The sequence below is a fragment of the Perognathus longimembris genome, chromosome 1, assembly GCF_023159225.1.
Source record: "Perognathus longimembris pacificus isolate PPM17 chromosome 1, ASM2315922v1, whole genome shotgun sequence".
Lineage (NCBI taxonomy): Eukaryota > Metazoa > Chordata > Mammalia > Rodentia > Heteromyidae > Perognathus > Perognathus longimembris.
The window spans coordinates 101,691,209-101,705,235 of NC_063161.1; the positions used below are offsets into that span (position 1 = coordinate 101,691,209).

A 14,027-nucleotide genomic window follows, 5' to 3' on the forward strand; every position below is an offset into this window, starting at 1 on the left:
CGGTCCCACATTCTTAATGTTGCTAAGAGCTCTCTTCTCTGAGGAATTATCTAAGAACATGGAAGTTAATGCCACTGCAGGACTGAGGTAGCAGCAGAGTTGATACCAATGAGCCTACACATGCCAAGTTTATGAAATTTCAGACTCCATTCATTCATTTAACCAGCATTTACAAATGCTTACTGGGTCAAGGGATCTAGGCATGTAATATTTAACCCAACAGTCCCTGCTTTCCAATAGTGAAAGAACCAAAAGATATATTTCAAATAGTAAATAATACTTCCAACAGTAAAAGTGTGCTTTCTTGGGAACTGGTAAGAAAACTTTATTTCATTACACTATGTTTATTATTCCTGATTTCTTCAATTTTAATCTGACTTTTGCCATTTCAGATTGTTTCACAATATCCATAAACTTTTGTTACTGAACATGACTGTTCGGTTATTCTAAAGATGGCACCAAAATGAAAAATGGCACTTTGAATTTTGGGTGATCTGGTACTCATGGTGTGTTTGTGTGTGTATAAATAGGGCTTTGATACACATATTTAAATGACACGAAGGAGTAAAAGACATATCTGGGCAACAAAGTCCATGAAACCAGCAAAACACTGGGATGCAGGTGTGACACAAGTGTAAAATCATTAGCCATGCACTAAAGCCAAGCAAGCTGGAAGTCCTGAGTTCTAAATGCTGTCATAAAATTCAATTTAAATCCTCCAATATAAAGAAAACTGAGGGGAGGGATATGTTGTCAGGAATGGGAGAGAATGATGAAAAAGCTGATACTGATCAAGATGCATTATATTCACAAACTGGTTTGTTGAATGGTAACTCCTTTATACAATTACTTAAAGACAACAGTGTGTGTGTGTATGTGTTTGTGTGTGTATAATTTAGGATTAAAATCCTAAAATCCCCCTTCATGTAAGCAAGTACAAAGTTTACTGGGTCTCAGGGCAGCAACTGAAAGAATCTTGAACAGTTACTTGAGGGAGTGCGTTAGATGCTATATATAAGAAGCCCTGGGTTCTTGCTCAGTTTAATGCCCTGGGTCATCCTGACAGAACGTAAACGTAGTAGGCAGATAACAAACAAGGCTTGCATGGTCACCCTGAGCCTGGATTCTGTCCCCAGCTTTGCCTTGTACTAGGTACTAGTCTTAGAAAACTTCCCAGTCCCTTCATCTCCCTAGGTGATTGGATTTCATTAATCTAATGACACATGTGGGATTCATATGAGAGGCCTTGTAAATTGCACCCTGAGCAATTCTACTCAATCCAAAATAATGGCTCAAACATACACCGTTTCTCTTTGTTGTTTTTTTCTTACTGCCTACCTACAGAACCAAAAACACCATTTTAAGCAAATAACAAGGGATAGTTTTGACACAAATCAACACACCTGCAACAATTTGCTTGACAATGGTTTCACTGCTTCTGCTTCATTGTTCTTTTCAAAACAAATAGGTAACAGACACTATACCACCACGTGCAGTAGAAATTCTGCTGAGCATAATGAATCTTTCAGGAATTTTTTCTCAGTTGCCAAGAACCTGACCTTTGGATGCAAAAATCCATGTGCCAAAAAAAAAAAAGTATCTTTCTTCTAAAGATATTTAGATCTCTGGAGTCTGCAAGACATGGTTTAAAATGCCCAGTGCCTCTAGGTACTCTTGGAGAGGTGCCCTTAATCTTTCTAAGCTCCTCCTGTTTTCAGTGAAATACTCCTAAGTTAATGAAGGATTCAATTAAGATATGTAAAACTTGCTACAGTTCTACAACATAGAAAGTGTGAAATAATGAATGACTAGCTAGAAACGTATGTGCTCTGCCTAATAATATACTAACAATCACTCACTGGTCTCAAGACTTAACTTTATTATTAACTACTATGAAGCTGATTATGATCAACTAAGCTTGAACTTTCCATTAAGGCAGTTGGGTAAAATTCTGACTTGAAATGCAATCAACTTCCCCGTAAATGGAGGATAATCCTACATTCTACTTTGTCTGGGATAATTTTCTTAGCATAATTATGCATAGGATCTCATTCACTATTTGATGTGTTCTAGTTTTAATGGTAAATTAGGGGCTTTACCCTACCCAAAACAGAGTAAAAAGCCTTCTGATAAGAAATGAACTCTTAAAATATTTTGTTATCTCAGTGTTTATTGGTGGTGCTTTCAATTTTACTTTCTAGTATTTGAACTGCACTGAAAATAGTTTTTAGGGCCTTCGATCTACAAATTGAGTAGCATGCCACAATGACCAGACTTAAGATTATGAGTAAGCTGTAGCCTTGCCCTCAGAGGACCACATGAATGAACTGTATGGTGAAACAGCAGCAGATGCTGAGGCTAGACAACCAGGCTACCCTCCACTTTGCTTGAAATCAAGGGCTGGCCATACCTTACATGATCCTGGTGGTTTACAGTTATATATTTTGGCATCTACCATCTAATTTCATGTACTGAAAATGCCGCTTTCTGTTTCTCCCTTCTTACATACACCAGGGATTTCCACCTAAGTACTACTAATATAAAAAGCCAATCAAAGGGACTTGGATATTATCCAATACTCACCCTCCTCCTTCTCCAAAGTCCCCAATTGCAATATTCCCTGACGGGTATGTCTGGTCCACTCTCATGGCTTCAGGTCTTTGTGTCTTATTATGAACCCAGCTTTCCATCTCTCTCCCCACCTCAGGCCATAATGCCCATGATTAATTATCATTTTGACTTTGAAACACAAGTAAAAAGAAAGCCAAGGTGACCTGGGCAAGCTACTGTTCCAGAGCAGGAAGTGAGGTCTACTGGTTCCAGCCCACCCACTGAGACTGAGAATAAGACATTATCCCCATTTAATAGATGAGGGAAAGAAGCGAGGAGGCCAAGTAGCTTGCCAAAGCCACATCTAGCAAACCCTACACTGAACCTGTGGGCTTCTGAGTCCAGTCTCCCACTCTTTTCTCTACAAGCAATGCTTCTCAAAAGACAGCTCAATGTACCCCATCCATAATTTAACTTGTGGCGAGCAAAGAAAAATAAAATGATGAGTCCCTTACTTAAAAGGCAAAATGTTTTACAAAGAGATTTGTTTTTTCCTCTTGGGTCTCTCTCAACATTTGGGGGTGCTATTTGCTATTTAATATTAGGTTTCTTTCACAGGGAAAATACAGACTCTCAAAGGTAGCCAATAGCTTTACCCACACTGAGTCACAAGGGGCACCCATGCCATTGAAGGTTTCCTAGCTCCCTGCCAGGAACAAGGGCAACAGTAGGCACTGTGGTGTGGACAGTCAGTAGCTATGCTGTGAGGAGATGGGACTACACCTCCACCTGATCTAGTCTCCCATCTTACAAATCTCAGATTCAAAGATACAATCACAGATTCTAAAACTGAAGACAGGGACTAAAGAAAACCAAACCCCAAGCAGTGTGCACCCTTCTGGGCTCAGAACCCTACTGCAGCTGCTCTTCACACTGCCAAGGCATAGGCCCTGAGCACAAGTCAACTGGGATCCTATTAGCCATGCACATGGTGACTCAGTGGGTCTCAGGTAGATCCAAGACTGAATTTCTAACCTTTATTTAGAGGATTGCAAGACCCACTGGTCCACTGGCTGTCCTGGAGCAGCATGAGCCTATGCCACAGGATTCATATCTTTTAACTTGCTTATTGTGTCAGAGTTGATTATGTTCCTTCCATTTCTTTCATTATTCAAATCAGGCAGCCATGAAAGTAGCTATTAAATAGAAGTCACCATTCATTGTGTCTTTATAATGAGGTGAGTCAGAAGAAACAGAATCTATTCACATTTATGATATCTGCCAGCCTGGGTTTAGAGACCTGATCCAGACAAAGGAGAGGCAAGGTGCTCCTGCATACACAGCAGGCACTCAGGTGTCTACCTAAGACTAGGCAGCCTGGGTTTTCCTCAGGTAGATAACCTGCTCATATAGCCTGCTCAGAAGCACTGATGGTTGAGAATTATCAAGTAACGCTGCTCAAAACAGGACCAAGGGTCCATGCGTCAGTTCATGGATGGGAAGGACAACAGAGTGTTTAAAAGTTTTTTTGAAGGCACACTCCTTCAGGAGTAGCAACAGCCTTCAACATGAATGGAATGGAATCAAGGTTTCCCAGAACATTTGTATTAAGATATCATGGTTATGGATTTCCCTCTCCAAAGAACTAGGTCTCTAGCAAAGTGAGCCTCCATTTCTTCATTCCCTCAATTATGAAGTATCTTGCTAAAAGGGATAGTACTGCCAACCAAACCATGCAGGAAAATCAATGTATCCCCAAAGAACTGCACAAGTCTAAGGCTGCTCCAGCTTGACAACCTTTTTTAAATGCTGTAGGTGACTAACGGATGTTACATTTCAGTTTCAAGTTCCTGTACCATTTGTGGGGCGGAGAGAGGGGGCGGTGTTAACAAAATACACTCCATTCTTTTAAAAGTTCAGTAAGACCAGAATGACCAACCACTTTCACAACTGGAACAAATTGTGCCTGTCCTTCAGTGATACTTGGTAATCCATCATCAATTTAATTCACACCAGCATCAATAAATCACAAAGTAGACCCTACATAGCCCAGGGAATAAACAAATGTAAACACTGTATTTCACCTGCCTTGTTGGCTAGACCAAAATGAAAACTCTGGCCACATCAACTGGAATGATGCCTTTTCTCAGACTGGTTTGGTTATTTTTGGAACCTTTTATGGAATATTAACTTTATTTGCTCTAATTCTGCAGGAAGCCACCTTGGAAGTGCAAGGAAATATAAATGATTAAAAAGCAGAAGTGAAAATAAAAGGGAGGCCAAGTATTTTCTTTCTGCAACTTTCTTGGGCTAATTAGATATTAACTATAGCTCTTCCAGCACAAGAGGGTTGCAATATTGCTACTTTTCAGTATGGTGAATACTGATGTAAGCAGTCTTTTTTCACAGTCTGTTGTTTTTCTAGGGATAAATAAAGGAAAGGAATGACACAAAAAAGTAACATTTTCCATTAGTAGCAATATTGATGATGAAGCAGAGAAACAATAAAGCCACATGACCCAAGAAAGCAATCAAACACTAACCTAAGGGCTACATTACTACTTACTGAGTCAGTCAACCTCAAACACTAAAAAATAAATGTATAAAACACAGAGTATTTATAGTATGTTAATTTTAGACTTCCTCAGGTTTGTACAATATATTATCTTTCTTATATAAGATCATTACAAGAGACACTAGCCTTAAGTGACACAAGAGTTTTTTAATCCCAATTAGTTCAGTGTTCTTTGTTGATATTATTCCATGTTGTTTTTTTTTTTTTCTGGCCAACAATAATGAATAACCCATAAACGCTAATGAATAACTAAACCTTTTGTCTCCAAGGACAGCAGAGCCCAACAAGAAATGTCAGAGGCCCTGAGGTAAAATAAAAACCTTTCTAATGAAAATCTTCCCAATTATATAGTCTACTGGGTATGGGGAATGTAGAATTGTCTTAAATATTTAAATAGTTACGTCAAATGTGCTTAAAGCAGGATCAAAAGACTGACTTCCCCAGATGCTTTGAAAAATGTGTTTCCACCAGTCTAATTACAATGACAGACTGTTGGAGCAGGAAATGGGGAGATGCTGTTATTGGTACAAAACAAATAGGATCCTCTGCTCACAAGTTCCAGCAAGGCTAGTAAGTTGCCATTTGGAGAAGGTCTTATCTTAGTGGCTCAGATAAACAGCAACACTTATCTCATTAAACACATGAGGCAAGCAATTTTTTAAATATTAATTTCCACTATCTTAACCAAAGTGTAATCACACTGATGTTACTAAGAAATATGTAAAACAAAATGTGTAAGACAGAATATTGTCTTTGTTGGGGGGGGGGGGAAAGATTTGATGCCAGTACTGGGGATTAAATTTGTACTCTCCTTGTCTTTTGCATTCAAGCCTGGTGATCAACCACTGAAGCCACACCTCCACTTCTAGTTTGTTTGGTTTGTTGTTTTTTTTTTTTGGGGGGGGGGGGAGGGTGGGTTTGCTGGATAATTGGAAATAAATGTCTCCCGCACTTTTCTATCCAATCTGGCTTTGAACCTCAATCCTTAAATCTCAGCTTCCTGAGTAGCCGCTAGGATTACAGATATGAGCTACCAGAAACTGGCTTTAAAATAGTGTATTTTAGTGGCAAAATGTCCTTTTTGCTAATGTATTTCCTAACTCTCTCCATAGAAAGGACTGAAAAGCACTGATACCCCAGAATAAACCAGGATACCCTTTCACATTTGTTTCTAAACATCTGGGGACCTGGGAAAGGGCTCTGTGGGATGACAGTTCCAGGTCTGAAGCTGGGGTGATTAAAAAGTCCATAAGTCTCTAACATATTGTTATGCAAGGAAGTACTTAATGGGAACATGTTTGTTTGTTTGTTTAAATAAAAAGGCCAGGCAAATACAATCAGAGGCTATCCATGGCTGTACTTGTCATAATCTGAGCATCAGAGGTGATGAATCCACGCATCTACAACCAGTGATTAACAACAACAAAAAAAGCCAAACAAACAGGAGAAACTCTTCTTTCCAGTGAAACACCAGCTAATAAAGGCAAAGAGATGATAAAACTCCCCAGAAGTCTTTATCTTACTATCAACAAGGTGCAAATCAATTGAGACAAGGATCATCAGTGAAAGCTATGAAAAGTTGTTGGGCAGGATAATGCCTAGGAGTAATCATTAATTCTGAAAGGGAAAGTATCCTTCGCCATGCAGCAAAGTGGAGCCACCACTTAGCCAGGTGATTCAGAGTGGCATCACACACATTTTAAGACAAAGAAGCAGGCAGGGCTTCCTGAGGCTGCAGACTTTTTAAGACATTCAGGACAAAAGAAGGAACACTACTTAAGAAAGAATTTATGTCAGGACTGGCTAATTAAGCAGAGCTAGCTGGATGAAGCTTCTCTTTAGAGGGGACACAATTGGGAAGAAGTGTCCTGTTTTCTCTCTCTCTTTTGCCTTTCTTCCTTACTCCTTCACTCTTCTCTGGGATGAGGCAACCAAGAGGAAACAACTGACTCAATCCTTGAGTAATAGAGTTATCAGTCAACTATATGCTTCTTAGGAGGCACCCCCCCCCCCTAGAAATTATCCAGCCTTCCAGTCAGATGTTTCTCTGTGTAACAATGCCTAGGAATCTAAACTCCGTACAAAGCTCTATTACATCCCACTGAGTTAGAACAATCCCTCTTAAGGCTCCAAATATGCACTTATTTAACCAATATGTAAATTACACCTTGTCTTCCACTATAACGGTAAATTTATTTTATTTTTTATTTATTTGTTTGGTAATGGTCCTGTGTCTTAAAGTCAGGGCCTGTGTACTATCACTATCTCCAGACTTCTTTTTTCTTTTGCTCAAAACTTGCACTCTAGCACTTGAGCCATAGCTCCATTTCTAGTTTTTTTTTCTTTTTTGGTAGTTAACTAGAGATAAGGGATTCTCATGAACTTCCTGCCTGGGCTGGCTTTAAACTACAATCCTCAAATCTCAGCCTCTTGAATACCTAGGATTACAGCAGTGAGCCACCAGCACCTGGTTTATAATGGTTAAACTTATATGTGATCTTGATTTGGCATACACGTCAAGGTGATCAAACATTATTCTAAGTGCTTCTTTCAGGTATTCTGGGATGAGTTTAACATTTAAATCATTACACTGAGTAAGGCAAATTGTCCTAATATGAATAAGCCTCATTAACTTAGCTGACGACTTGAATTGAACAGAAGGCTGACTCTTCCACCAAGTAAGGGAGAATTCTTTCCTGCCTGATTGCCTTTGAATAAGACACTGTCCTTTTCACTGGCTTTGAACTCAAACTGAATGAAGCACAGGATCTGGGTCTCAAGCCTGCCAGCCTTTGGACAGAGACTACACCATTAGCTCTCCTGGTTCTCAAGCTGTCACATTCAAACTGGAATTAAAACCATCCCTTTTCATGGGTCTACAACTTGCTAACTCACTTGGGGGATTTTTGTTAGTTGTCAGACTCCATAATCCCTTAAGCCAATTCTTTATACTAAATCTCCTTATTTATACACATGTATGGATGCATGCCCATATACATATATGTATATAAATAGGCAAACACAGAGAGAGAGAGAGAGAGAGAGAGAGAGAGAGAGAGAGAGAGAGAGAGAAAGCAAGCGAGCAAGAGAGAGAGAGAGGGGTTACACATTCAACCCATGCCCTCATGACAGGGTTGAGTTCCTGGGCCGATCATTCGTGTTTCTTTATCTACCTACTACTTTTTTTCTCTCCAGCTTTATCTCTTCAAGCTGTGTCTGAACACCAAACCCACATGGAGCCAGGCCTGAAGCAAGTTTATTAAATGCCCCCAATCTCTCCCCTCCAGGTTGTGAATGTGCTTTCCACCGTATTCAGAGCAAGTTTGAAACAGCCTCTCATAATCACAGGTGCTAGGTACAACACAGGATATGCAGTCTGCACAACAGCAAGGCTGAGCATCACTCCTGAGATGTTCTAATCTCCTATGAGATTCAACCTGGCAAGCAATGTGGAGAAAAAAACCTGTCAAAAGGTTGTCATGTTACCCTCAGTTTCTCCCTATCACAGGAGCAATTGTGATGCTTTATGTGCTAACTGCACATATATTTATCTGAATTCTCCAACACCCCAAGGGCAAGGACTGGGTTTCATTGGCTAACGTATCACCAGAACAGTGGCTCTGTTATATTATGTTCAGCAAGTATTTGTTGAGTAAATAATTAGATGAAGTTCAAACAGTCCCACATCATCAGTTATTGGCTTAATTTAAAAATTGTCAACCAACAACACTTTGAGTAGGTGAGTTTTCTGGGGTTTGAACACACAGTAATTCACTTGCTACTACCTACTCTACCACTTGAGCCATGCGCAGAGCCCTTTTTTGCCTTATTTTTTAATAGAATCTTGTGCTTTTACCCAGTTAGTTAAAACCATACTTCTAGTTCTGTCAGAAAGATGGTATACAGGCATCTACCATAGAATCTTGTACTTTTACCCAGTTAGTTAAAACCATACTTCTAGTTCTGTCAGAAAGATGGTATACAGGCATCTACCATCACACCCAACCTATTGGTTGAAATGGAGTCTCTCTAACTTTTTGACTTTGAACTAAGTTCCTCTTGTTTTCTGTACCCCCAGTAGCTAAGATTACAAATCAAAACCCCTTTACCACTTAGCCTGGTTTCAAACAAACATATTTGTTTGTTTTTTTAGTACTGGCAATTAATCTCAGAGCCTTGCACTTGCTAAACAGGCATACTACCACTTGTGTTATGCTTCCAGCCCCTTTTTTATATTATTTGTTTTTGAGGTAGACTTTTATGCCCAGGCCAGCTGAGATGTGATTTTCCTACTTGTACTTCCCCCCATGTTGCTGGAGACAACACCCATGTGCCACTGTACCCAGCCAATGGTTGGAATGAAATCTTGCAAGCTTCTTTTATGCTCTCACTGGCCTCAAACTGCCATTCCTCAACGTCTTCCTCTCATGTGGCTAAGATCAGATCACAGGCTTGAGTTACCATTCCTGGCTGAGCTCTGTGAAAAACACCTGTAGCCACTTCTGGTATCACCCACTCCTGATGGTAACACCAAGGTATACATTCGACTGAGAGGAATAAACACAGTGTCTTCAGCTCCTTATCTGTGCTAGGCAAGTCCCAACCATGCAAGTCCAGAGTCAAGCAGTGTGAGTGAGCAAGCTGAGCTAGGAGCCAAACAACCATGGGAGAATCAGGAAGCAGTCCCACTTTTCTTAAACATTCCAAAGTGTACTGGCCCTAAGAGTTCACTTAAGTATCTGAACCATATTTTTAAGCGTGATTATAATTATAGCCACTTCTAATTACCATCAAAGTAATATTTCCAAACTGTACTTGGCTACTATCTGGAAGTTTCTTATTCCTTCTAGATCTTAGTTCCCTTAACAGTTAATCAACCACAGAGAAGAACCCAGGGGCTACAGTGACGACTGAGATAATGTATTGGAGAACATTCAACACTCTGCATGACACATGCTAGGTGATGAAACAACAAATTCAAGTTATTAATATTATAACTGCAAATCAGTCAGATTTGCAAACACAAGCAAATCTATAGTTCACTTGGAAGGCATGAGCTAAAAGATTTTACTGGGTATAGCCTCCTCAAAATTTGAACCCCCAACTTTGAGATGAACATGAACACAGCAACAACAACAGAATGATTTGGGGCTATAGCTCTCAGGGAAATCTTTTCCTATATTAAACACCAATAACTCTAAGAAATAAAACAACCTAACGCCAAACCTAAGGCAAATGTAAATGAATAAAAAAGAAGAAAAGGAAAAGAAAAATTTTAACTTCATATAGGCTAAGTGTTTAAACAAAAAAGAAACAACTCTCCATTTATACCAGCTCCATACACAGAATGACAGTGAATAACTCTACTTGCCTGATACAAAGCATTATTCATCCTAATTAATTGGATGGCTGGATATTTGGATGGCTGCTAGTAATTCTGCTTAATAATATAAGCACTTTTCATATAAACATAGAAGGCTGATTAGATACCTTAAAAATCTGGTACTCATGGCATCTGCCTACTATCCTAGCTACTGTGGGAATCACAAATAGAAAAATGTGATACAAACAGGCCTGGGCGGGGGGTGTAAAAAGTGGGATGCTATCTCAAAAATAACTAGAGCAGCCAGGCACCAGTGGCTCAGGCCTGTAATCCTAGCCACTCAGGAGACTGAGATCTGGAGGTTCCAAGCCAGCCTATGCAGGAAAGTCCGGGAGATTAAGCGACAAAAAAAAAAAAAAAGCCAGAAGTGGAGATGTGGCTCAAGTAATAGAGCACTAACCTTGAGCAAAAATAAAAAGCCTAGAGGCAATGCTCAGGTCTTGAGTTCAAGCCCCAGGACCAGCACAAACAACAAGAACAGAGCAATAAATCTTAGAGGTGTGCCTTAAGTATATAGTCCCAGGTTGAAACCCCAGTACCACCAAAAACAAGCTACCTTAAGGACTATATGAGTGTGTTCTTTTACATAACGAAGTTCTACTTTACAAGAGACTTAGGCTCTTTCTTTCTCTTTCTAGTCTCAACACAGACACAAAGTGCAATATAATTTCAGCAAGTGAACATCAGCTTCAATACAGTATCATTCAAATAGTTTGTTATTCTACAATAATTATTCTTTAAGTTAAAATATATGGCCAATCAAACATTACTGGGTTAAAATCACATTTTCTCTACAAGTCGTATTAACCAGGTTTCTAGTTCCCCTAACTACAAAATGCATCTTTTCATTTTCCTTGCTGGGGAGGTAGCTCCATAGTAGAGCTCTGGCCTCTACTGTGCAAGGCTCAGGTTCAATCCCCTGTACTGGAAAAAAAAAAAGTTATGTCCTTTTCTCTTTCAGCTCATTTCTCTGTTCTTACTAACTACATTATAAAAATGCTAGGTTTCACTCCTAAAATAATAATCCCATTTACATGACCGATTCTTCATTTTGTTGGTTAATATCTTCCTTTTCTTATCCTTTCCTTTCCAAACGCCATCATTCTTCTAGTACTTCTAATATGAGTATAAATGGCAGTTCTATTCATCTCCTGCGTTGATGACCTGTAAAATCAACTCCCCAGTGAGTCAGGAAGAGCTTAGTGTCCACAGGAGAGGAGCGACCTTTCAAAATCTGCTTGTGTTCTTCTGCAACTATTATCATCTCTGCCTCCCCAGGTCTGATCTTTCTGTCTTACCTGCCACACTCTTTCACTGACCACCAAACTGCCACACACCTTTTTGGACAAATATGACATTTGGCAAGACCCACTCTCATGTCCAAGACCATGAACCTTGACCCTGCTATTTAATTTTTTTTCTATAGCATCTGCTGACAAAGGTTAAAAAAAAAACGAAAACGGTTCCCACTTTTACAGGATCCCAGAAATATAATCCTACCTTTCCCAGGATTTGGAGGAAAAGGACTTCCAAACTCTTGCTGCTTTGGCTTTAGAGTGTATGACCCTGACATGCCTCCAGCCTGAGTGACCTGGAATCGTGGTTTCCCATTGGTGAGCACTTGTCGCCTGGGGCTCAGGGCAGGTAGATGGATGGGGCTCTCAGCCATGTTGTTCTGAAGAGCCATCCCTCCTCCCGAGGACATCTTGAGATGGAAGTTGCTAGCAAGGCTTCCAAGCGCGGGACTTGGTGTGCTGCCATAGGATAAAGGACCAGGAGTCCCTGAATGGGCTCGGATGGGAGGAATATGCTGGCCACTGACCATCCCAGGCCCCTGAGTTCCTGGGGTCCGGTGGAGACTCATGCTGCATGACCTTCCATTCATTCTGAAAAACCTGCAGCCAGGATGATCAAATATGCAGTGGCACTAATGACTCCTTTCAGGCAAAGTCCAATAAGTTATCCATGGTGTGGGTTCTAAGCCTGTTTAAAAAAAATAAATGCAGGCATTTTAAAAGTAAAAAATGAAAAGGAGGTATAGTGAGTGAGTTTTCAACTCATATAATGAGTTTTCTTTCATACCAGGAAGAAAAGAAGCAGTTGTAGTTAGCTAAATGGCCTTTTATATAGAACAAGGTCATCAAATACTCAGCTTACTGGCAAGTACTCTCCCTACTGCATTCACAGTAGACATGGATAATGGATCGCTGCATTGTTTTGCTTGACACTGAGCCCTTCTCAATATAGTGCTCTTGGCTACTGCTACCAATCTACCAGTGCCAGCTTACAAAACAAAACTATTTCACTTCCTAAAATATCTGTCAACACTAGTTCATTCTTTCTACAGTGGGTCTTGAGAAACCCCAAAACTCCAAACCCCCAACTTTCATGAGCTGTGAGACTAATCTTTCAAAGTCCCAGTAAACATGCACAAAACAAGTTTGGCTTCTAAACAAGATAACGATAATGGAGGATGAAACTGTAATCCCTCTGTACACCACTTTGACAATAAATAAGTAATTATTAAAACAAAAAGATAATGGGGGGGAGAAGGGGGTATTAACTCACCTCTGATTTTCACTCTAATGGAAATCTTTTCACAACCCTAGATTTACGAAAAGAAAAGAAAAGAAAAGAAAACACAACTCAAGGTTTAGAAAGATTACAAAGAATTAAATAATATATTTATTATTATTTTTTTTGTCAGTCATGGGGCTTGAATTCATGGCCTAAGCACTATTCCTAAGCTCTTTTTGCTCAAGGCTAGCACTCTACCACTTGAAGCCACAGCTCTGTTCCAGTTTTCTGGTAGTTAATTGGAGGTAAGAGTCTCAGAGACTTTCTTGCCTGAGCTGGCTTTAACCTGAAATCCTCAAATCTCAGCCTCCTAAGTAGCTATGATGACAAGCTTGAGCCAGCAGTGCATGGAAGTAATCTATCTTTATAGTTAAATGTCCTCAGTAACCTTAGAGTGTCAATTCCATACTGACACTGAGTTACAAATATGTAAACAGAGTCAACATGGCCAATATTCTAGCTTTTGTTAAGGTCACAGAAAAAGAAGAAGGTTAATGTCTGACACACAGAATAGATCTTTAAAAAGTGAGCTATTCCATGTTTTCACAGGATAAGACATCACATTGCTCATTAACCATACTCTCATGAAGTTTCCTACAGAAGAAACCTCCAAGAGAAGTACTGGCTGGACCACAGGACACCATCGCCTATCCACAAGCACTTAAGTCACAACTCCAGGATACTAAATGATGAAAGGAGGCTCCTTCCTCTCTTACCTAAAGTCGTACAATGAAGTAGCATGCTATAGCAAGACCACTACTCCAAACGTATAATAAATACATCCACAGTCTCTCTTGGATAGAGACCTGATAGTCATGGAAAGAAGCCAAAGCTGACTAAACACAGGCAATAAGGATGCAGCACAGAGTAGTAGCATTCAAATATTCCCAATGGGCTTAGTCCTACTTTTTCCATATGATCCACTTTTAAGGTCTTAGACAA

General features: G+C 39.8%; 1 protein-coding gene across 6 annotated transcripts in view; it reads right to left on the bottom strand.

Annotated features, from left to right (window-relative positions):
- Glis3 (GLIS family zinc finger 3) overlaps positions 1-14,027 on the bottom strand; it is a 446,841-nt gene that overhangs the window by 418,319 nt on the left and 14,495 nt on the right. For 2 of the 6 annotated variants that reach the window (XM_048350337.1, XM_048351176.1), the window contains 2 exons: positions 13,077-13,113; positions 12,009-12,491 (listed from right to left, as the gene is read on the bottom strand). The exons of 2 other annotated variants lie outside the window; for them this stretch is intronic. In XM_048350337.1, the coding sequence (XP_048206294.1) occupies positions 12,009-12,393 (385 nt within the window). In that variant the 5' untranslated portion in view covers positions 12,394-12,491; positions 13,077-13,113. Of the gene's footprint in view, positions 1-12,008; positions 12,492-13,076; positions 13,114-14,027 lie in introns of those variants that run through there. 2 more of the 6 variants (XM_048349751.1, XM_048353256.1) reach the window with 2 other exon arrangements.